Raw genomic sequence first — 26297 nt, forward strand, 5'->3', positions numbered from 1 at the left:
AACAATAAGTATTTACAAATTATATTAAGTATTGATATTTGTGACTAGATTCATTTGTATGAGTGAGCATATCATTCACATTGCCCGTACATTCCCACGTATCCCTTAAAGTAGGTACTGCCATTGTATATAAATATAAACATAAACGAAAATAACAAGAAACCTGTTGGTCGTTCGTTTCTTATAATTATAATGATACCACAGGAACAGTAAAAACAAGGGTGTACCAACATTCCATAATTCACAAACAAAATAAAACAAACTTACAAAAATTAACGTTAAATCTCACTGCAAATATTATATTAAAATATCTTAAAATAAGATCACATTGTGATGTGCTGGGACGGGATAATCAGAACTGAGTTATATTTAAAACTATCAAAAAACTAAAACGCACACTAAAGTTTATAATACTCGTACTAAGAATTGTGTTGTAACTGGCCATCGAGGAATTAAAAGTCATAGCAGACAGATTTAAATAGATCAAAAAAATACAAAAATTACATTGACTTGATTACTTTATGTAACGAAAGTCTAACATAAAAATGTGTGACAATTTTTCGTTACATAGCGGAATCGATCCAATTGTAAACCAATTAAAACATTTAAAACTTAATAAAGGGTTTCATTAAGTAGACTTTTCATTAAGTAGGGTTTCATTAAGTAGAGAGAGTAGTATATTTTTATATATAAAAAATTAGGTAAAATTCGCGCGCGAATGACGTTTTTTTTGTAAAATTTTGGTGATAAACCATTTTTTTTCTGCGCCCTAATTGTTTATGGCCAGTTTGTTTACTTATTCGCTTGACTGTATCGACGCGGCGATGATGTATTTTTGGCGTCATTTACCGACGTTGCGTATTCCGTAAATATAGAAACATGTCTGCCCGCGAACTGGCCAGGTACTGAAATAATTGTGGATTCACGAAATCTCTATGACGAACTAAAATTCTTATTCCTTATTGCCCAGTTTGCCCATCTAAGTACATATAAACTATCGCCAAAGTTCATGTCAAGTGACAGAAACCTGGCTACTAATGTTCAACTGGGTGTAGGTGTAGCAGTCACAGCTAAAGCCCTAAGGGCTAAACTTGTAAGTCTATGGCTAAGGTGGTTATATCTCTAGAGGGCCGAAGAGGTGTTTCGCTTGGCAGTCTTCCTTCTCGTCTCCAAGGAACTGCGCGAACAGCTCCTGGTATCTGGCTAAGGTGAGGCCGCCCTTCTTCCTGTCGTCATCCTGAAAGGAAAGGTTTGTAAGTAAGAGAACAGAACATACTACGAGTAGAATTTGAACTTGATGGAACATCAGCACACCCAGGGGGCTGTCCATAAGTTACGTCATCGATTTTTGACGATTTTTGACCCCCCCCCCCCTAAAATCATCAAAAATCATGCTTCTAATGACCCCGTTTCCTCCTACGTTATGCTACCGTCATCCGATGTCCATAGCGGGCACCTATGTTAAAGACCAGCCGAAAATTTAAAAATAACTGTAACAGAAAGTATTTTTGATTTCTAAGCACAATTTCACCTGTAGGTGAAATTGTAGGTGTAGGTTACCTATATTTAATTCATAGTGTGGTAACTATTTTATAATAAACAAAGTTGGTAAAGTTATTTGTACAACAAGAGATCAAAGTTTGATATTTCTTCGAGTGCTTATTTTGAGTCCCGTGCAAGCGAAAGATTCTATAATGTAGCGAGTGAATCTAATTTAGAATCTTGAGCGTAGTAAAGGGACTCAAAAGCGCACGAGATGTAAATAACTTTGATCTCGTGTAGTACACAAAATTTTTCACCTTAGCAGTGAGAACATACCTATTAGACAACATGAAAAATGTAATCCTTCTTCGTCACTTAATACCTATGCACTCATGTTTTCTTAAGATATACAAACAATTAAGTTTAATTACGGCAATCGAACACAAAAACAAAACGTATTTAATAATACATTTCAGTAAAATAATATAGAAATAACGAACATCAACTGACACTTCAACTGACAACTTTTTTTTTGTAAGAAAAATCTTTGTAAAAGATACGGTCCGAATTGCGGATACGTACTACATATTTGTCAACTATAGTAGAAATTCTTGAAAGTAAAATAATTAATTTTGCGTGATAATCTGTGTACGGAACTCGTACGTGGTTTGGAACGATGCGTTCTGAAGTTTTTCGGGGGTCTATTATAAACAGTCAATATACCGTTGAATGTCGTTTGAACTTTTTTTCGTCTGTTTCTTTTTGCTAACAGTGTGAAAGGGACGGAGATAATAGAACCCAAGTATTTCGAACTTGTATTAGACCCCGCATGTTGAAATGACATTTGACTATAAAGGTCACTTGAATGTCATTTTGTCTCACTCAGTGAGCAAAATCGCATTTTGCTCACTGTTTTTAAGAAGCAAAGTACCCTTGTTCGAGCTGCTGAGGTGAAAAATATTTTTTACGAAATCATTCCAGCAACCGAAACACCGGGGTACGAACATCATCAGTCATCGAAGGATGTCCAGCATGATGGGATTTAAGGGGCCCACTGATTAACAGTCCGCCGGACGGTATCGGCCTGTCAGTTAGAACAAAATTTTGACAGTTCCGAACAACTGACAGGCCGATACCGGCCGGCGGACTGTTAATCAGTGGGCCCCTTTATTAGGTAATTCATCGGTTGTCGAAAGCATGGCGTATTATTAAATACGATGCTGGTTCATTTTGTTTTTGTCAATGGACCAACAAGTACTTACAAAATAATAGCATTCTTTTAATTCCAGCAGCTTCGAATCCGCCCACCTACAAAGGGCTTGCGTCACAGATTGCATTTTGTATGTGTTATCTTGTACCTACATAATGCTTCAGTTATTATACTTATTATCCATTAATTCTCTATTGTCTTATACAAGACATTTTTTAAATGTTTGCCATGGCTTTAACAAAAGATTGCAATCGAATTGACAATATGGCAAGTACATGACATGTATTAGTGTGGTATTTCATCTGTCCAATTTCTTTGTCCAATGTGTATTTGCGTCTCACATTTTGCTTAGTGAGAGAGTGAGATGCAATGCACATTGGACCAAGAAATTGGACAGATGGAATACCAACCTTGGGCGTAAAATTTTCGTTAGGTCGCTAAGTCAGCGTACTTAATAGTTCGTCAAATGTTCGTCGATCTCAAACTGCGGGCGATTCTCGTCATATGTGTATGACGTTCTCTGGCGGCTTAGCACGGTCGCGTTTTTATCCCTTGTCACCATGCCTGTCACGTTCTAACAAGTATGTAAGTGCGAAAGGGACGCGCATAGTGATAGTCGATAAAAATGGAACCGTGCTGAGCCCGCTGGTCAATCGATGATACATATCTATTGTCGAAAATTAAAATTCGTCCATTATTTGTTCTTTGACGTCAGCAGTGACACGCGGGAATGACTCAATGGTAGTAATGGTAGTATCTACGTGGGAAGCCTTCAATAAGGTGGGCTGACGACCTGGTGAAGGTCACGAGCTTGTCACGAGAATCACTAGACACGTTTTTGGCTGAATACAACTTTACTTATTTACATGTAAAACGTCAGAAAAAAATCTTTTGGTAGTTTGGTTCGTGTTAACCAAATAACTCCATAAGTCTGAAGAAGTTCTTGGGATCTTGAGCTTTGATTGTGCGAAACGTATGATAACTACTAACTAGTCTATTATTTAGCAGGTAATCCAGTTAGGAAGATTGATAAATGATATAACTATTACCGCATAATTAAGGAAAGCTGATTCTATCGCACAAAACTGGCGGGCGGCCAACGAGAGTGTTTTGTTGCATTTTATTCGGAACTCGGTAGGCGGGACTAGGGCTTCCAAATACCGGACTTCTTTCAATACCGGTATTAATACCGAAACTGTCTTCATCAATACCGGGATCCCGGGATCCCGGTATTGACTACGAATCGTTTGAATTTTTTGAGTTTTATTAAAAAAGGCTCTCTGTAACACCAGATAAAGATATGTATGTCCCTAGCTTAGGATATTAAACAATAATCGCCATCTGCAATAGTTATCATTCCACCCTCCAGGTTGGCAATCATTTTATCCATCTTGTTGACTTCACCAGTCACATTTTTAGTTCAACCTAATAAACCAGCCAACTATATTCAAATTTGCCACCAACAATTAGTTTGCCATACTACAATTCCTTGCTCATTTCTTTCTACTTTTCGATATAATTCTAAGAACTAGTTATATTAATATCATATCCTGAACATCAGAATTCATCACCAAATATTTATCTAACGCATATGCACAGATCTGTTTCAATTAAATTATCTTCTTTAATTAAATGGGCAAGTAATCTTCTTGATAATCTACCAACAAGGCAGAAAACTAAAGTTTTCAATAGTTTTATAATACCAGTATTAACTTACGGTTGCCAAAATTGGGGACTTACAAAAAAGCAGCACTAAAAACTTAATGTGTGTCAAAACTATCTGGAAAGAAGCATACTTAATATAAAACCTAGAGACAGAGTCAAATTGTCCATAATCAATGCAAAATCAAAAACAAAAATAATAAAAGAACAAAAATGGCGCTGGACAGGCCATATGATGAGAGAAACCCTAGATAAGTGGACAAAGGATCTTGTAGAGTGGTGCCCAAGATATAATAAAAGAAAGAGTGGTCCACAAACGTTTAGATGGTCGAATGATCTAAAAAGAATAGGAGGAGGTAAATGGATGCAAACAGCAAAAGAAAGAAACAAATGGAAAGCTATGGAGGAGGCCTACGTCAAAGGACGAGTTGAAATTAAAGTTATGAAACCGAATTAATATATATTATGTACCAACTAACTTCAATAATAAAGGCTAATTACAATTACAATTACAATCTTCTTGATACAGCCGAATTTAATCATTTTATTGGATTTTAAACGGTAAAATCGGCACATTTACCTTGTTTTTGAAAATACCGGCATCCCGGTATTGCATTAAAAAATACCGGTATTGAAAAATGCGTTTAAACAGCCGGGATCCCGGTATTTCGGGATCCCGGGATCCCGGTATTGGAAGCCCTAGGCGGGACGTACTCGTATGTTATAATAGAATTCTTCATTCTGTTTCCCTATCAACATAGAAGCTACGTAATATGAGCGTCACCTGGATAATTTATAATGTTTGTGAAATAAATACTGTTGTTGTTGGTTGTTGAGTAAACGCTGTTGCTACGCTAAAGTTAATAAAATACGCTCGCTGGATAACAGTATTTATATGTGAAAAACTAGGATTGTTATTTTCTTTGCAGCTGAGTTTATATATATAGTAAAGTTGGTGTCTTTTGTATTCGAAGATAAAGCTTTATGACCAATCGGTGCACGTTAAATTTAGTCAACTGTAGGTACCTAAACATGGTTAAGACTTTATTAAGAAATGCTAATAACGTTGATACTTTCGAATTGTAATCAATTTACTCGGATTTTTTTTTAATATCTTAGACTCACAAAATTTTTCAACACGACACTGTTATACACAGAACTCCACAAGTTCTTTGACTTGACAAAGATGACGATTAATACATACAATCACTGATTGTGCGTATTAAGGAAAAGATGACGGAGCTTCCGGCGCATCGTTTTCTATCCTTTAATCGTCATGATTGTCAATCAGCAAAACCATTGGCTTAGCACAAGACCAGACATTCTACTCTGAATTAATAAAATGGCTGTCTAGAAATGCCTTTTATGACATGAATATAATAATAACGATTTAATCGTAATCTAATTTTATATATTTTATTTATTTGGATATTTGAATTGTGTTATTTTTATATTGATTTATTTTATTTTAATTGATGAATATTATTTTAATGAATTGTAATTTAACTGAAATCGACCAAATTATAAGTATTAATTACCATTTTGACACGTTAAGTTTGTAATTTTATGAATAAAAGAATATGAATATACAAAGATTGCTGACTGTACCTACGAGTATATAAGTACCTACATGGACAAGTTGATTATTTAACAACAATTTGAATATTTAACCAACAAATTACATCTCGTTTTACAACTTTCCAGCGTTTAATTTAGTCGCTTAAAGCGTTTGAAGTTATACAAGTCGTCACAACAAACAAACCGTATTTAAATATTTACTGATGTGACGTGGGGCATGTTTGCTTTCAAAATACGAAACTTTGAGTCCTTATATATTACTTTTACCCTCTTTTCTTATGCAAGCAGTTCACGTTGCCTTATTCGAGAAAATACGACTCAGCACTTCTTTTGTTATTGAACCAGCAACACCTACTCGTAGGTACAACTGCTACATTCACTTGAATATAATTTTAGGTACGTGACCTTTGGATTCCGAGAGTAGGATTAAAACATAACTTTTCAGTTCAGTGACGACAGTTTAAAGCTGTTCTATGTTGCCCTAAGATCAATCCTGCCGATTGGCTGCTGATCGCTCGTCAGCCTGAAATTGTATACTGTCAGCTTTTCATGCCAGGAACGACAGTCTAAAGCTGGTCTGAGCTTCTGCATACCGAAGTGTGCGTCCCACACAAGTGATCAATCCTGCCGGTCGATTGCTAATCTCGGTATTGCAAACTGTCAGCTTTTCATATCAGGGACGACTATGTAAAGCTAAAAGCTGGTCTGCGCTTGTACATACCAAAGTGTGCATCCCACACGAGTGATCAATCCTGCCGATCGACTGCTAATCTCGGCATTGCAAACTGTCAGCTTTTCATATTAGGGATGACAGTGTAAAGCTAAAAGCTAATCTGAGATTGTACATACCAAAGTGTGCATCCCACACGAGTGATCAATCCTGCCGATCGACTGCTAATCTCGGCATTGCAAACTGTCAGCTTTTCATATTAGGGATGACAGTGTAAAGCTAAAAGCTAATCTGAGATTGTACATACCAAAGTGTGCATCCCACACGAGTGATCAATCCTGCCGATCGACTGCTAATCTCGGCATTGCAAACTGTCAGCTTTTCATATTAGGGATGACAGTGTAAAGCTAAAAGCTAATCTGAGATTGTACATACCAAAGTGCGCGTCCCACACAAGTGATTAATCCTGCCGATCGACTGCTAATCTCGGCATTGCAAACTGTCAGCTTTTCATATTAGGGATGACAGTGTAAAGCTAAAAGCTAATCTGAGATTGTACATACCAAAGTGTGCATCCCACACGAGTGATCAATCCTGCCGATCGACTGCTAATCTCGGCATTGCAAACTGTCAGCTTTTCATATTAGGGATGACAGTGTAAAGCTAAAAGCTAATCTGAGATTGTACATACCAAAGTGCGCGTCCCACACAAGTGATTAATCCTGCCGATCGACTGCTAATCTCGATATTGCAAACTGTCAGCTTTTCATATCAGGGACGACAGTCTAAAGCTAAAAGCTGGCCTGAGCTTGTACATACCAAAGTGCGCGTCCCACACAAGTGATTAATCCTGCCGATCGACTGCTAATCTCGGTATTGCAAACTGTCAGCTTTTCATATCAGGGACGACAGTCTAAAGCTAAAAGCTGGCCTGAGCTTGTACATACTAAAGTGTGCGTCCCACACAAGTGATCAATCCTGCCGATCGACTGCTAATCTCGGTATTGCAAACTGTCAGCTTTTCATATCAGGGACGACAGTCTAAAGCTAAAAGCTGGCCTGAGCTTGTACATACTAAAGTGTGCGTCCCACACAAGTGATCAATCCTGCCGATCGACTGTTAATCGCCCACTGAGTCGTCATTGACATCAATCTACTTCGAGACTTGCCAAACGCCCTATTCCTGGGTTGTTATTCCGATAGCGCAAGCAAGTGTTAACACAAACCAATTAGTGTAGGTATGTGTTTTGTTTACGCGTACACTGAGAGAAAAGGATAACAAAAACACACTTAGAATTACAAAAATAAACTTAATCCGGGGACAAGGAGAGTCAACTAATAGGAACAAATTGACTTTTGCAATTTCTAATATTAGTTCTTGCAATTTCTATTATCTGTTTGTTGAAATTAGATTTAGGATTACTGAGCTGTTTGTAGAAATAAATAAACTTTACAGAAATAGTGAAACGTCTATAATTATTACTAAACTTCATTTTTTTCCCCCAGTACAGAACTGTTTTTTAATTCCTGGTTGAGTTTACTAATGATTTTTCACTCGGTGTATCTACGTAGGTATTAAGTTAATTTGAAAAGAAAAAAAGTAGTGAGACGCGTGTTTGGAATTTGAATCCAATTCTGAATGCTGTAAGTTTTATTTTTGCCTTCATTTTAGATAAAACTGAAAATGAAGTACCTAGCTATTTAGGTAGGTAACTGAAAGTATATAAGGTAACTAGCGACCCGCCCCGTCTTCGCACGGGTACACCTTAACAAATTATATACCTAAACCTTCCTCAAGAATCACTATTGATAGGTGAAAACTGCATGAAAATCCGTTCAGTAGTTTTTGAGTTTATCGCGAACATACAAACAGACAGATGCTGCGGGGGACTTTGTTTTATGAGATGTAAATATAGTTCGTTTTTTTAGCATTAGAAAAAAGGTTGATGTGTCTTTTTATTGAAAAACACGTCTTAAAAATAAGTCACGGCAAATAATGTAACAAATGTGACAATTTTTTTTTTAAGGCAACAAACAGTCTTATACAAAAATAATGTGATATTAATATTATATGTGTTAATAGACCTTGAGTGCCCTACCTTAGTAAAATAATTTCTAATCTTAAGTAGCTAGTGTAGGAGCAGTAAGCGGAAAACAAAGTTATCATTAAATTATGAATCTATTACGGTACGATCATTTATATTCTTCTGCTTTCATAAGTAATAATTATTGATTTTTAAAAATCGTTTCTCAATTAAAAGACATGTCATAATCGCTTACCTTCTTTCTAATGCTAAAAAAAACGAACTATAGTGATAAGCTTGAAAACTTTGCTTCTTCCGTGGGTCTTCCTAATGAAAACTTTGTGCGCAATATTCGATGGTTTTAATAAATTATGAGACAGTTTGTTTAGCAGTAAATAGGAATTCGAGGAAAACTATAGTTCGTTTTTTTTAGCATTAGACAGAACTTGAAAGAAGGTAAGCGATCTTGACATGTCTTTTAATTGAAAAACGCTTTTTAAAAATCAGTAACTATTACTTATGAAAGCAGAAGAATATAAAATGATCGTATTAGATTCATAATGTTTACATATTTGCCGTAACTTATTTATAAAATTTGTTTTTCAATTAAAAGACACATCAAGATTGTTTACCTTATTTCTAATGCAAAAAAAAACGAACTATAACGTGATTTCGTCACATTCCGCAAGTATAGGTACCTCATATTCCCACGTTAATTTAATATTAAACATAAACACATTAATAACAGATGCACCTACGAGATTTACGTGGACAGTGATGGTTAGAATCAAAGAGATTTAGAAGATTTACTCCGATCAAAACTGTGATAGGTGTTGTAAAAGATAGGTTCTGGTTAACGTCAACTCAGTTACTTTTATAGGTCACGTCTAAAAGGGATTTAAAAGAAATTTAAAGCGAAATAAGACAATTTGGTACTTATGTGGCAATTCGTAATTTAAAGAAATCCTATTTTACGTGGCTATGTCACAACTTGTCAACCTGACGGGTCGAAGAGGCCCTTATTACTCTACAATCTACGGTACAGCTATGTTTAGATTTACCGGAATGCTTTTGAGTTGTGTTCCGCGATTAGAATACAAGATGTAAGTGCGATTATCGTACAAATTTAATTTAGAAAAATATAAGTAGTAATATTTAAAACGCCGAGAAACGGCAGCGCTGAAAAACTCATTCTTTAATGTCAATCTTCATAATCCTTATGACAACACCGTCACTCTATATTATGTTACTGGTTTTCCAGTGTCAAATTATAAATAGCTTGCGAGCGGAATACCCATCAAAAATTAATGTGACGCGGAGGCCATTGACAAAGTACAGGGAATACTATCACCTGTGACACAAAGTAAAATTAGTATAATTATCGTTCGACTATCATTTGTCAAGTAAGACGTATGACACGTGTAGTCTTCGTTTGTTTTGTAACAGAATTTATGATCTTTAATAAGTATTTTATGTTTACCATAAGACCATACGTTGCTATAAGTCATTTGAATAAGGTGAAATACTTAACTGTGTAGATTTTTTTTTACAATTTTGATTTTTCAACGTGATATAATAGGATAGGGTAGGATAGGTAGGTATAATTTGTATACAAAATCCCTCTTGATATATTGGTTTTCTATAATGATACCTTAGTAAAGTAATTATCGCGTTGTTTGTACGATTTCACGGTATTTTGTAAGGACGTATCGTTTCGCCCAGTCTTCGTAATTATTGTAAAGCAATGGGGTTGGCCGGCGCTAGAGTATAGATTTTACCAATTTCTTATTGTTTTGGAATTTTAAGGCCTGGAAGCTAATCCCATAGAACAAAACTAGAACCAGCGGAAATATGGACGCTAGTGCCATCTATAAAAACCTTAGAGAGTTGCCAACCTCAATACATTTCAGTATGTGTGGGCAGACAGATTTCTATTTTCGTGATATTGAACGGATTTTTCTTATATACTTTAGAAGAAGAAAAAAATGGTTTTAACTATGACACTAAAATCTATAATACTGAATATTTTATTACAACAGCCTTATTATCATAGAAGAGAAAAACTTTCTCACTGAGCGAACGTAAGTGGTTTCCTGCCTTCACCACACCGTCAGACCACCAATTCAGGGCTACAAGACAAATAATCTACTTTGCCAGTTGTCAATAAGAAAAAAAACAAATTTAATTTTTATGCCAGTAGTGCCTTGCCTTATTGACAGCTGACAATAACACCATTATCTGATGGCTCCTCTACACGATGGGCCATCATACAGGGCCAGCATGTGGAGAGCGCATCAACCATCGCCAGGCCATCCCATCTCGCTGGTCCAGGGCTGGGCTATCGTGTACAGGAGCCATAACACCATAAATACTTACATTTAATAACGTGTCAAAAGCATCGTCGATGACCTTAATGTCTTCCACCACCATCCGCTGCACGCAGTCATATCTGTACTCCTCGACCCCCATGACTCCGTCGGCATTGATGTCAATCATTCTGAAGTTGGATTCGATGAACGCCTTCATCGCCTGAGGGAAGTCTTCGTACCGCTTTCCCACGCAGCTGTTCTTCACGGCTTGTTTGAACTCGTCGACGGAGATGGTGCCGTCCTGGAATTTAAGTTGGTGAGCGGGTGCTGGTCAGGTGAATGTTCCAGCGTTTTAAACGGCATTTAGCGTCATTGTTCTCAACATTATGGTATCGTTAACACAGAGTTACCTACCTAAGTTAACTTTGCATAGACTTGGTAAACGGCAAAGTGTGGAAACGCCATCTTAAACATTATATTCACATGAATTCATATGACGTTTATCACTGCGCTACTACACTTTGTCGTTACCAAGTAGGTGCAGAGATAGCTTCAACGGACTCTATACCGTTGAGATAAATTTTCTTCCAAATCTTCCGTTGCAAGTTTCACGCGTCACGCCATATCTTTTGTTTCTTTCTAATTTTCATTTATTTTCTTTCTTATTTCCTGGTATTGTAATTGTAACATTATTTTCTGTTGAGGATAATGACGAAAAAACGCTGTATAAGCGCTGAATATCCACCCGGTAATTGGGGAAGCTGTGCAGTAGCTATTGCGTTGTGTTACTTTGTTACTATGATGGTGACCTACGGACGTGGTAGAAAGAGAAAAGTGGAATTCTGTGAGCTGGTTAGCCTAAATTTACTTACCTACATGTAATCATAAAAAATATTCACAAAAATAATTTACTTTTAAGCAGGAGAAGTCTACTGCTGCGTGTTTGTACCATGCAGAGTCTGTGCGGAAAGAGAAGAGTCGTGAAATGTATGGGCTCCCTTACATTCCACGACTCTTCTCTTTCCGCACAAACTCTACACATATATCAAATATAGTGCAAAGATAGGGAGAAAGAGATTAGACATCTCTAACTTAACTTTTTACTTTACCATTAATTATATCCCAGAAACCCTAGTGTAAATATCATTCGACAGCGTGACGTGCGTTCGCGTTTGCGTTATGTCTCATTTTGTATGAAATTTTGACCAGCGCGCCAAGCCGGACGTTTGGAAACTCTAAATCCCATACAAAATGACACTTAACGCAAACGTGACGTCACGATATCGAATGAAATTTACACTAGCGGTACAAGGAGGGACCTGCTTTTCTCTTTCTAATAAGTGATGTGTTAGTAAGTTAGTACCATCGATAACAGAACAATACTAGTTAGTTACAACTAACCTACTTCATCTACGGCAGAAGAGAAGAAAGAGTTCTACAGTCGAGTAGTTCATGCAACGACTGGAAAAAGGAATAGTAGACGTAGAGTAGCGTGTGTGTGGAGTGTGTAAAGAGAGAAATGCTTCGACCTAGGATGCAGATTGAACTTTATTTTGTTGTTAAGTCCCATATTTAACGGCCAAATCGGCGCTAAGAAACCGATACTTATTACCTTTGACGATTGCTTTGCAAAGTCTATATTGTGGTTGTTAATTGCTCTATCAGTTGTGACTTCTGACTGCTGTAAATACGCAAAATTGCAACTAGGCGAAAAACAGGCTACTTGTTTAACCTAGCTATTCCAGAAAATTACATTTTTCTTATTAAGTGTAGCTGCCATACTCTTCGCGGCCTCGACAAAGCAGACCTTATTGTGGAATGTCCAACCAGTTGATTTAGCTTAATTTAGTCTATTAGCGGTTCCTTAAAGACTGGTTTAATATTTATGTATGTATGACTATTTATTTCACAAAAAAACAGTGACGAATCTCTGCTGTCTAACCAATCCTAGCCCGAAGCATTTGACCCCCAACTTAACCTAAAAGGCTGGCGTTGTCTGCGAGGCGTATGTAAAGGAGGGGATAACCGACATAGTCAGGAACCTTGTCGAAGTCCGCCAGCTGGGCGATCTCCTCCCACAGGCTGAGCATGATGTGCTGGTACTTCTGCAGCCGGGCGGCGGAGCAGTCCCCCTTGCCCTCCAGCACGCACGAGCGGAGGGCTAGGCATTGGAAGTCGTGCGCGTCGAGGTAGCCGTTGTTGTCGATGTCTGGAAGAAGGGAAATTGCTTTATAAGTTTTGTTGAGCTCTAAGAGAGACCCCACACTAGCATCTTTTGAGCGTCGGCGCTATGGAAAATGGCGTGGCGTCGCTGCGCGGTTGCGCCAACGTTGCGTCGAGTAGCAGCCATAGAGTTGAGTGCGGACGCTCGGGAGACGCTAGTGTGGCCCTAAAAGAATAATTATGACAGTAGGTCGGAAGTGAGGTATAAGCGCATTAACAGTCGTAACGTAACCGCCTTGGAAAATCGGTAATTTTTGAAGTCAAAACTTCTTTAGCGGCGCTGTGTACTTTTTGTGATGGGGAAAAAATGTTAAACTCGCGACAGGTCACGTGACCGTAAGATTCGTAAGACGTAAGACGGACACGTGACCTGATCGAAAAACTGTTACAATGTCATTGAGTTTTCACTTCTGCCGGCACTCCCGGAGTGCAACCCGTTGTTTTTTTTGCGCGAGAATACGGTAGAGTCAGACCACGCTCAATTTTCATGCCAAATGCTACATCAAGTATTGAGATTATAGGGGATATCCCTATTCTTACTGCCAACTTTGTGCAAAGTTAACGTGGTCAGAGACTATTTAAACAATTATATACCTTTTACAATAATTACCAATTGGAGCATTTCTTAATACTTGTGAAAATGGTACCTAGCAGATTTTTGATTTGTTAATATCCCAATGGTCTCCTTGATAATTTTGCAGTGTTAAAACTAATTTCTGCTTTAGGTATTCAGGATGACTCACGTTAGACCGGGCCGTGTCCGACCCGGAGCTTCCGGCGCATCGTTTTCCATGGAAAGCATCACGTGATCGCCTGTCATAGAAAAGTATATAAGCGCCGGAAGCTCCGACCCGGACACGGCCCGGTCTAACGTGAGTCGTCCTTTTTCTCTTTCTAAAAATATGAAGCAAAAATTTTAATAATTTAGAATGTAGATAGCAATTTTTAAGTTAAATGATCGAAGCACGCTCTTTTTTCTATCGGCTACATTGCAATGCAATCATCGCCACCTAATTCAAATTAATTATCAGCTTATTACAATTAAATTAAATTTGGCTCAGCACCGATCAGTGTCGCAACGGTGCGTAAATTCGTCTTGCCTGCCACTTGGCGGGGTGGACAATAGATGTATTAATTTAATAGTAAGTCTATGCCAAGACTACGGAACCTTCGTTTCGAAATGATAATTGACACAGAAGATTGAGCGCAGTTGCGATATGTGGAGATTTATGCCAATCGACGATAGAAACGGTCAATGTGGCTTGTGTTGTGGATTTGAGCCGTTTGAGGACTGCAAAATACATGAAAGCTGATATTATCAGCAATACAGACACATCTATGTGCCTAATTCTCACCATACATTTACAGATTTGCCAGATATATCGACGGACAAATCTATACTTACCTAATACCTATATCCCTAACTTTGTTATATGTAGGTAGTTATTTATGTATTTCCTCATTCATCACATTATGGTATAAAAATCGATGTTCTCTATATTGTCGAAAAAAATTAAAATGAACCTGAAGTCCAGGCGGCGTAGCACGGTCGCGTTTTTATCCCTTGTCACCATGCCTGTCACGTTCTAACAAGTATGTAAGTGCGAAAGGGACGCGCATAGTGATAGACGATAAAAATGGAACCGTGCTGCGCCCACAGGAAACTTTAGCAGGACTCAAGTTAACCCTACAATGCATGACTTTTTTGTTTTTGGAAATAAAAATGTGTTTACTTTTAGGGAAAAATAATAAAAAAAATATACAACGCATATTTTGGAAAATAAAAGGTTTTTTATCTGTGTTCCATATGTGGAACACCATGCATTAAGGTATAGAGAATATACATTTAGAAATATATGGCACATCTTCGTTTTTACATGTTCCATTTCTTTTTGTAATGCTATCAACAGTTTTTATGGTTGTGGATTGCTTTTAAGTGACTTTTGTGGATTTAGCGACCTGGCATGATGTTTTTGACGAGATTTTTGTATTTTTATTTAGTCCTGATGAGGCCAGCTTGAAGCTCTACTGGTGATGTATTACCAGCATCAGCATTACAAAAACTTCTGGTATTGTAGGTGGACTTTACAGAATTAGAGTATAGGACGTGCAGGTGATCATGGAACACATTGGTGATCTATTATTGAACTTGATACCAACTCCGAAATTCTGACAGGTGATTCCGATGTATGGAGTTGTGATATATTTAAAAATAAGTCATATGTAACTGGCGTCAGCTCAAATAACTCAGGACATGACGACCGACTATTTTCTGAGTCGCAAACTACTTCAGAAGCCTGATTTATTGTTGCCCGCATTATTTCAAAGATGAATTCACTATCGGCACTCGAATATCCCATCATCCAGATCTCGATCATCTTTACTTGCAAAGGATTGATAAAAATGATAAATAATGCTCATTATCTGCATTCCGTAAGGATTTACTTTCGCATCATCTAAAAACTATTCATAATTATTAATTAATCAGCTGTTGTGAGCTCTAAAAAAAGGTTAACGATTTTGAGCCTTATACCTTGGACAGAAGTTCTCAAATGTATACATATTTTAACGTGAGTGTGCCGTAAAACCATAAATAACCGTTCCTACAGATTATGCCAAACTAAAACTTATGCCAACGTCATAAAGACTCTGACAGGTGCAAGCGTTCCTTACTTGTTTTGTGTAAGCAATATGAACCTCAATGCATGGTGTACCATATCGGGAACGTTTGAAAAATATTGCTCGAAGCTATCTAAACATTGCAGAACTATAAAATTAAACTTACCATTGAGTAATATACAGTATAACAGTCACAATATATTTTTTTTCTTATTGTTTAACTTTTAAATGATTTTTTTGTCGCACTTCGAAACTTGTCAAAACTGATTTTTGCACCAACTCCCGAAATTTGACCGATCGTCCGACACTTTGGGTATAATACTGCTACCTAGCGGCAACACGCCGAACTATTTAAGTAGCCTTGAGTGTAAAGTAACCTTCAAGGTATAACAGATGTCGCTGCCTACCTGATTCTTGACACAATTCGCGCATATTTCGGTTGTGCCATATATGGAACTGTATGCATTGTAGGGTTAAGATTGAGATTCCATTGACTTTGGGCATGCATGGCAATACATGACATACAACATACAACAAGAATTAGGAACGATACCTTCTTACTGAGTCGGTCATTTCAGACAACCTAATTTAGCGAAGTTCGTTTCTAGAGAAGTTCAAGTCTGCATACATCCGAGAAGAAATTTAAAGGTGTATGTAAAGTCCCACTAGCGTATAGGGACTATATAGCCTAGCCCCAGGAGAGCAGAGACTTCTCTACTTCTTGAACACTAAGAGCGATAGAGAGGCATTTTCGTGGTTCGCGGTGGGCCCTCTGAGAGCCTAGCCATGATGGCAATCGCATATCCATCCACAAATGCCAAAAAAAAATGTATTGGGATGACAGATACTACGAAAAATCAAGTGACCATCGACGTATATGTATCTCAGGACGGGCCTTACGGGCACTAAAAATGGCACGAGTTCAGCGGTGTCACTCACGAATTCGAGCCAATCGTGCAGTCTATAACGCAACTAGTTGCGACCAATCGCGCGCGTGATGCGAACTCATCAACCAATCGCGTTGTAGCGATAGAAAGACAGAAGAAAGAAAGAAAATACATTTATTTACGTCAACCAACCAGTTAAATTACAAATACATAGACACATAAGACGTTAAATAGGACCCCCACTCAGCGTAGTGCTGCGACGGTAAGCCGCAGCGCTGATTTTCGGTGTCACACCGCTATACCGGCCCCATTTATGCCCCATTCTTATTGCCCGTAAGGCCATGCAGTCCTGACAAGTGACTATTTCATATAAAGTTAATGTACCTACTCGTAATTAATTTCTATTGAGCTTTATTTGACATGAATTTCTTTGAACATGAAAGGACTAATAAATTGTTATTGAATGAATGAATATGCAGGGCCGTCTTAAACTATGCTGGGGCCCTTGGGCACATAAGAATTCGGGGCCCTTTTGAAATGTGAAGAAAGCGAATTAAACTAACATTTTTCTACGATCTATGATCTTCTATTATGGGTAATCAAATATGCTGTCTTTCGGGGCCCCCTGAGGATGGGGGCCCTGGGCACGGGCCCCGTGTGCCCTTATGGTAAAGACGGTACTGTGAATATGAATATTTTAACAGAAAAAGCTTCAATATCTTGACGATACCTACCTATACTAAACCTAGAATGTTTAATGAAATAATACAAAATAATTACGAAATTGGTTGTGAATTAAAGCGAAGTCAATACAACAAAGGGCATATTTAACGTAAAATCAAAGTTTCTTTGTTTATATAAGTGTGCTTGGTACCTATACGGCTACCACCAGTTTTGACATTGACATAACGCTCACGTTTACGTAACTTACTTTCTATGCATCTCGCTCGTACTCGCATATGCGAGCAATAGTGCAAGCGAGATGTACAGAAAGTAAATTACGTAGACGTGAGCGTTATGTCAATGTTAAAACTGATGGTAGAGGCTCTACTCTGTTAAAGCAAATACAAAGGTTTTTAATTCTTGGTTGGTACCAGTTACAGTAAATTGAACTATTTTTACCTTTATTATCTTTTCAATTGTGCTTAAATAGTTATTGAAAAATGAAATGAAAATGAAAATGATTTATTTCGTTCTTATCATTTACAAAATAAGAATCAAGGTTGGAATTTCTTAGTAAGCATATGAAATACTTGTGGCAGGAAATCCCGCTCCTCTAAAATTAGCATTGTCACTATATTACTATAATACAGGAAACATGCAAATTCAATAAAATTAAATAATATTACATTAAAATTCATATAAAAGCATCCAAATTAATGTAGCACAAAAAAATTTAATTAGATCAAATTAAATTAAATTTTGACTAAAATCAATTAGAAAATCAGTTATTATTACACCGGATGTTGTGTGATGCCAATCTATGTTGAATATCTATACATAATCAATTTCGCAGTTGCTATGATGTTTAGACACTCAATTAGAAATATGTAAGTAATGTCTAAGAAAACGCAATAAAATTTGATGAACCCATCAAACGACATCGCATTTCTACACGTGAAGTTGAGGCTAGCCCGATATTAGGTTCATGGCGGATATAAAAATTCCCACTAACATTTCAGAGTCATAAAGTGAATTTATTACCTCTAATTTTATTGCTCTTCTACTCGTAACGATATTTGCCTACATTTTACTGTATTTCAATTTCCTGAAAACGAACGTAGAGCACGCAAATGTATTAACTGAAGTAAACTGTAAATATTAACAACATGTGTCTCTATGTACCTAAGGTTCAACCAATCTTAAATTGTAGGTCCTTCCGCCTAATCTATGCCCTCGCTAAGGCCACAGGCTAGATGTAATCAAGGCCGTTCATAGATTTGGTCGAGCGCATTTTTTTAGTATATGATACAGACAGCTACAAACATAATAATATGTAACCTATTAACGCAAAATTAAATATGTTGCAACCAACTGCACTGTTACTGTGATAATCAAGGTCCTGGCTTCATCCAATCAGTTTCCCGGAACTTTACCTATTGTACCAAATGTACAGTCAGAGAGGTGACCCCCCCTGCATAGAAATTTGTTTGCACGGGGGGGGGGGGTCACCTCTCTCTGCAGCTGACTCTGTACGTACGTACGGAACAACATGCGTGAAGCGTATCAGGTACCGACTCTAGACTACTTTTCCACTGAGGCAGATATGAGCAGAGATGAGAGGATAGGGACGCGTACGTGTGGGAATCAGCCAAAAGCATTGGTTGCAATCCACATCTCTTCTCCGCTCCGCTGGATCCACCTCGGTGGAAAGATAGACTTAAAATCCTGAACACTCGTTTTTTTATAAACTCCTGACTGTTTTCCTCAAAAATCTTAGAAATGGAGCGCTTGAGGAATGAAATTCCGCTAAAACCTCACACCGTTTAATTGCTTAGAAAACGGAGAACGAAGCGCTGAATGAAAGCAGCATGTAGTTGATGTAGTTGCCAATCCAAAACCATTCTCTGGCAAATCTTTGCTCCTGTAGCTAAGGAATTCCACTGGATATAAGTTCCTCTTCCTTGACGGTCGCTTAAGTTAAGCGCAAGCTGGTTGATGATGTCGAATTCCACCAGAATATAGTTATTTCGCCGTCCATGGAAGCCTCAACAGTCCAACACCACAAGTATTCTTATGAAGTTCTTTTCCATATTGTATACTTCGTTTTTTTTTAGCATTAGACAGAACTTGAAAGAAGGTAAGCGATCTTGACATGTCTTTTAATTGAAAAACGCTTTTTATAAAATCAGTAACTATTAGTTATGAAAGCAGAAGAATATGAAAGATCGTATTAGATTCATATTTGTTACATATTTGCCGTAATTTATTTTTAATATGTATTTTTCAATTAAAAGACACATCAAGATTGTTTACCATTTCTAATGCTAAAAAAAAACGAACTATAGATGCGTCAGCGTCATCCATTACCTATAGTTCAATAATCTAACAAGAGGCAGTCTGACTGTATGTAAATTATCTAGACGTGTTGGCAAGCTATGTCAGTCTGTATATTCTGTCTATCACGGATGATTCCTGATCCTATTCGTGTAAATAACGTTCTAAAATTATATTTCTAGCAATTTGTGAAGTCAAATGGCTGAGTTTAATCTAGTTTTAATTGCTTGTTATTTTGGGTTGGTTTGGAACTTTGAAAGAGGTCAGAATAACTAATAAAGTTAATGTTCCTACCTTTCTTGATAGTTTGCTTCTTAATAAATAATAAAAAAATATCAAGACCCTGTTTCCATTAATCCTATAGGTATCATGAATTGAAAACCAGCGCTGTAACGTGACAGCTAAGTCTGTAACACAGCAAATGCTGAGTCCATCCCTATTGTCACACTATAGTTTGTTTATAACATAAGTAAAGAAATTAGTCAATTTAATTGTTGCTATTCTAGTTCAACATGTCTTTTTGTTCGTTTTGCTTTTATCGTCTTTATATTCTTGTATGTGTGTGGCAATAAATAATTATTATTCTTATTCTTATTATTTTCAAAATTATTAAATTTTCGGGGAGTAATAACAAGACTGTTTCACGAATAAAAGTGTAGTCTGATAAACTTTTGAGAAGTTAGTTAATTGGCGATATGTTTCGATACAGACATGACATTTACCAGTATTTTTTTTTAAACCATAAACATAATTAATTATACAGTTAACTTCTAATTTTGTATCATGAACGCATAATTTAAGTATTCAGAATATCACAAAATAAATACTTTAGGTACTATTTCACAAATTGAAAACTTCCAATTCAAATAACAGCTGAAATGAATTCCAGCCGATTATTAAACATGTCTCCAAACCTAAGATAAGTAATTAATCAAAACAACTATCGAAGTTCCCAAAATCTTCATTCAAAAATAACCTCTACTACTCCGATGATACGGTCCATTGGCACCACAATGAGTGCAGGGTATCGATAGATAGATATAGAGCTAGATATTATTGGAGTGGGCTACTTTCGTAACATTTCCCAACACCCGTCGACAGATATATCGTATTGTAATCTATACATATAATAAAGCTGAAGACGGTCGAAAGTCTGTACATGGAAGATATTTGAAAAAAAGTTGGCTGGTGATACTTAGAATCGATAACAGAACACGTTCCAAAAGTTTTTAGAATTTTTGTCTGTTTGTCTGTTTATCTGTTTGTCTGTTTATTTGAACGCGCATCACGTGAAAACGGCTGAACGGATTTTGATGAAAACTTTACTAATCTGTCGAGAAAATCCCCGGCCAGGTTATAGGCTATAAAAATTCAACCCCTAAAAGGGGGGGTAGCCATAATACTCGATTGACTTAAGTTTGCCCCTGAATCTTATGGCGCTACTTAGGAAGGAGGGGCAAACTTTTTTCAAATATGTGCTACCACTATTGAGTACCCTGGTAAACTAACAGATGGCGCTGAATTTAATACGTTGTGACATGAATAAGCCACCGAGGAAAGATTTTGCTAAATTAACTCTAAGTTTAAAAGAGGGGGTACGGATATCAACAAAAATAATTGAATAATTATGTTGATTTAATAAATTAATAATACAACAAAATTAAACGACAGTAACTTAATTGCCCCTCATTGCACAGTGCCATCTTTTGGGGAACTGAGTAAACATTAAGTAATCAAGAAAACTAAAAATGACATATCAACACGCGTATAATTGCATAATTATTTAAAATTATAAATTTTCTCCAACATGAATTACACCTAATCGTAATTATATCAAATCCATATTCATACGTAGGTATCGCCTCCTTTATGCACTTAATAATGGCCACGAAGGTGGGTAATTTGAAAAAAAAAAACATTGACCTCTGTCATTTGCAGTGCCGGATTAACCCTTTTAGAGTTTTAAGCAAAATAAGCACTTGCTTAGGGCACCACGTCTAGGGGGCACCAAAACCGTAGGCAAAAAAACGCGCAGGCTGTATCAGCATTGCAGTCGTCGTGAAGTAGGTACCTACATGAAACTTTTATACGTGTACAAGTACCCATCTAATAACGAAGGGTCGTAGGGATCAACTAAGAGAGTGAGGGTACGTAAGAACATCTCCAACGTAGGCTTTCGATTTGACCTTACGCGGAGGCCCTTAAAGTCATGGAAAAAATCTTGCTTTCGGGCTTGCGGCCAGCCGATTTTTTCGACATAGGTTACCGATTTTATAGCGAATTTTGCTCTCTTGCACGCCAGATTTGTCGGCCAATCCGAGTTGCTCCTTAGCCGCGATCCTGAGACCTAACTGTCAAATTGTTATAAGGGGCCCCGTGAAAGCCGAAAAATTAAAAGCATCCCATCAAGTAGCGCTTTCGAGTGAAGCCAAAGAGCGAGCAGTAGAAGAGTCGTGATTACATGCATAGATTCGACTTCAAGCCACTCTTTTGCAGTTCGGCGTAAGGTCTTATGCGTGGTCTTCTGCCTTATGGCAAAGTTGATCTTCTGCCTTAGTTACACTTGGGCGTGGATCTAAATCCAAGCTTTCCTCTTTCGCAGCTGCGCCTTCTGCCTTGCTCACACTTCACATTCACTCGGTCAATTCCAAGCTCTGCTTTCTTGCATCTTTTCTGTATGAGAACAACCTCGCTGAGACCCTTAAATATCGATCCCTATGCGAAGCTAGGCTGATAGAAAACTGTCCCATCCCTTCTCTGTATGAAATTCTGGATTCGCGCCTGGTTGGGACTAAAAGTAAAAATGTACAACTGTCTATCATATTGCGTTTTTTATATCGAAAAAATTTCGTTAACGTTATAAGTTATGATAAAGGTTACATTCGGTTGGCGACTGCAGCAGCTTTACTCTGTTGTAACGTTACTCCTGTAGCACTGTCAATTTTCGTGATAAAATGATGTGACTGATTTCCATACTAAAAGTAGAAATGTACAACTGTCTATCAAATTGCGTTTTTATATCGAATAATTTTCGCGCTCGCTTCGCTCGCGTTTTCAATAACTTTCTAAGGTATGGCGACTGCAGCAGCATACTCTGTTGCAACGTTACTGCTGCAGCACTGTCAATTTTCGTGATAAAACTATGTGGCTGATTTCCATACTAAAAGAAAAAATGTACAACTGTCTATCAAATTGCGTTTAATATCGAACAATTTTCGCGCTCGCTTCGCTCGCGGTTTCAATAACTTTCTAAGTCAAATTGCGTTTTTATATCGAAACATTTTCGCGCTCGCTTCGCTCGCGTTTTAATAACATTATATGATATGGTAAAGGTGACATTCCGGTGGCGACTGCAGTAGCATTACTCTGTTGCAACGTTACTGCTGCAGCACTGTCAATTTTCGCAATAAAATTATGTAACTGATTTCCATACTAAAAGTAGAAATGTACAACTGTCTATCAAATTGCGTTTTTATATCGAAAAAATTTCGCGCTCTCTTCGCTCGCGTTTTCAATAACTTTATAACATATGGCGACTGCAGCAGCATTACTCTGTTGCCACGTTACTGCTGCAGCACTGTCAATTTTCGTGATAAAACTATGTGGCTGATTTCCATACTAAAAGAAAAAATGTACAACTGTCTATCAAATTGCGTTTTTATATCGAACAATTTTCGCGCTCGCTTCGCTCGCGTTTTCAATAACTTTCTAAGTCAAATTGCGTTTTTTATATCAAAAAATTTTCGCGCTCGCTTCGCTCGCGTTTTAATAACATTATATGATATGGTAAAGGTGACATTCGGGTGGCGACTGCAGTAGCATTACTCTGTTGCAACGTTACTGCTGCAGCACTGTCAATTTTCGCAATAAAATTATGTAACTGATTTCCATACTAAAAGTAGAAATGTACAACTGTCTATCAAATTGCGTTTTTATATCGAAAAAATTTCGCGCTCGCTTCGCTCGCGTTTCCAATAACTTTATAACATATGGCGACTGCAGCAGCATTACTCTGTTGCAACGTTACTGCTGCAGCACTGTCAATTTTCGTGATAAAATTCTGTGACTGATTTCCATACTAAAAGAAAAAATTTACAACTGTCTATCAAATTGCGTTTTTATATCGAATAATTTTCGCGCTCGCTTCGCTCGCGTTTCCAATCACTTTCTAAGATATGGCGACTGCAGCAGCATTACTCTGTTGCAACGTTACTGCTGCAGCACTGTCAATTTTCGTGATAAAATGATGTGACTTGATTTCCATTCTCAGCTGTAATGCGGCAATGAACGTCACTCAACTTACCAAAAAAAATCAATGTAATCTCGATGACCCTAGGGAGAGGGGGCACCATGGTCTAGAATTGCTTATTATCCGGCACTGGTCGTTTGCGGAGTCAAACGATTTGGGTCTCTCATTTTATACGCATTACCATGCCTTCCCGAAAAAAATCGAATCATTCGCGAAAGTCTCGCAACGCATTGAGGTTACAAGGGGCACGTGGTCTTCCTCAGGAGTCTGAAGAAGACCACGGTGAGTGGGTGGCGCTCTAGCCAGGCAGGCCGCTTCGCTTTCGCTCGCGCGCGTATACCTTACTGTATCGTCCGATATACATCTACTACTCTGTCGTTTGAATCACGTGTAAAATTTGAATAAGGGCGAAAAAAACTATTGATTTTGGAGTGTAATTTTATTTAGTGGTATCTAATTGTAAAATATTTTATCTGGACTACAGTCCTCTAGCATATCCATCTGTCAACTTTACTTCAAGTTCCGCCTCCAGGGGAGAGGGCTTACTGACACAGACCGAATTCCACGCGGGCGGAGCCGCGGGCACAGCTAGTACAAAAATACGCCGGCAGTTCAAGGACACCGGTACAACTTTGTTCATAGATCCCGCCTGTGTTGTGCACACCATTATCTCTATGGGTTATCTGATGCACTTTTATCTCAAAAGCTGTTATTGCCCTCTAGAGCAGGAGGCAGGAGTCATAAAACCACAGCCCGGGGGTTCAGCCTGCGAAAAGAGTAAAATTACCTACATACAATCCGGCCCGCGAAACAGAAGCGGATGCTTGACCATGTGGCCCGTGGATCAAAGAGTTTGGAGGACCCTGATCTAGTGGGGTCGAGGTAGGTATAAGATGTTGTAATTTGATAATTATGGTCTAACTGTTGCTATCGCTTCCAGACCTGATCCAAGATTTTATGAAGAGAATACTGGGTATTGCTGGGTAATCGGGTATTCTTAACTCGATGATCGCAAACCTTTTTCACTTGAGAGCCTTTTCTTTAAGTGGAAATGTTACAGTGGATAAATTTATGCTTGAATGTATGACTTGTTCGACGCACTAGACAGTTTGACACGCCTACCTGTTCCTAATGTTTTTTTACCAAATTCTTCAAAGGCATCCCCAAGCAAGCCCTTCACATTCGCAACACTTATTAGGAACTATGACAACTATCACATTACAATTGGCCGCTAGAACAGGGTCACCTGACCTGGCAGTAAACGTGAAGCTAGTAAACATTGTACGAAGCCACAACTGCCAATTATTCCCTTAATGGTCCATCTAATTCGATAATCAATCAAACACAATGGCATTTGCGTACCGGGAATACAAGTAACAATGTATTCTAATATTTGGAGTGATGATGGTTGAAGTATCTGGGATCAAGATAGTGTCTTGGCTGCAGCAATTCGACAGGCATCGCCTGTTTTAAATATCTGATCAACTTCAAAAAAAAAAGCAACTTCTTGTATAGTAGGTATTTGCCCAAATTGAGGAGCACTTAGCTGGCAAAAACCGACTAAGAGTTTCAGAAATAGGTCACATCCAATAAAAAAATGGAAGGAACAAAGCTCTGGCTTTGAACTTCACCAACAGGTCTGTACGAGATAAGTATCATTGAAATATCTGAGCATGAAAATGCACTAGGTTATCAACTACAACTGCATCCACAGCTAAGTAAGCTAATTTTAAGTAAGTAAATAGTGCAACAATGTGTGTGGAGAATTAAATTTGAGGTGTATTTGAAAGAGGATTAAGAAATTTGTATGATGATTATTGATGATAGTTAGGATCATAGAATTCATACATTTGTTTAGGTAACTAAAGATAGTAGACGTCATCTTATTGTTATACTTAATATCAACGTTGTTACTCGCACTCGATTGTTTCAAACTTAACGACATACGGTTATAACCAGCAAGTTGAATGTTGCCAGTATGAAAACTTAAAGTTACTTGTAAAAATAACATTATGTATATTTTTTTTCCAAACAGGCTCCGTTTAGTTTAGTTTTACTAGAACACACAAGCTCAAACTAAAACAGAAAAAAATATTATACTTAAACAAAAACTAATCCGAACTTCTTTCATCACTTCTTAAGACACCGAGACGTCAACTTAAAAAAAAAAGAAATTCTACCGATTTTTTTTATTTACACTCACCATAAAGAAATCGAACCACAAACGTAACCCTGTTGTCCCACGAGTACGCCATTGTGGCAACACAGACGAGCGGCGGGCGCGGCGGTCGCGAGGCAACTGGCCGCGCCGCTGCACTGCGCGTTTACCAACCGACTACCAATGCTGGGCAGTTCTTCCCATCGCTTATACCATGCTGGGCGGATCT

At 37.8% G+C, this 26297-nt stretch overlaps 1 protein-coding gene across 2 annotated transcripts; it reads right to left on the reverse strand.

Moving 5' to 3' along the window:
- Window positions 1-166: 166 nt before the first annotated feature.
- Window positions 167-26271, reverse strand: LOC134797775 (sarcoplasmic calcium-binding protein, alpha chain). Of its 2 annotated transcripts, none has more exons than XM_063770140.1 (4): window positions 26114-26271; window positions 12978-13144; window positions 11003-11236; window positions 167-1237 (listed from the first exon to the last, which is right to left on the reverse strand). In XM_063770140.1, exons 1-4 carry the CDS (start codon window positions 26163-26165, stop codon window positions 1115-1117), a joined length of 576 nt encoding a protein of 191 aa, XP_063626210.1. In that variant the 5' UTR covers window positions 26166-26271; the 3' UTR covers window positions 167-1114. The 2 variants fall into 2 exon arrangements, with proteins under 2 accessions (XP_063626210.1, XP_063626209.1); XM_063770139.1 differs by having other exon boundaries at window positions 12966-13144.
- Between the last annotated feature and the right edge of the window lie 26 nt (window positions 26272-26297).

The sequence above is a fragment of the Cydia splendana genome, chromosome 15, assembly GCF_910591565.1.
Source record: "Cydia splendana chromosome 15, ilCydSple1.2, whole genome shotgun sequence".
NCBI lineage: Eukaryota > Metazoa > Arthropoda > Insecta > Lepidoptera > Tortricidae > Cydia > Cydia splendana.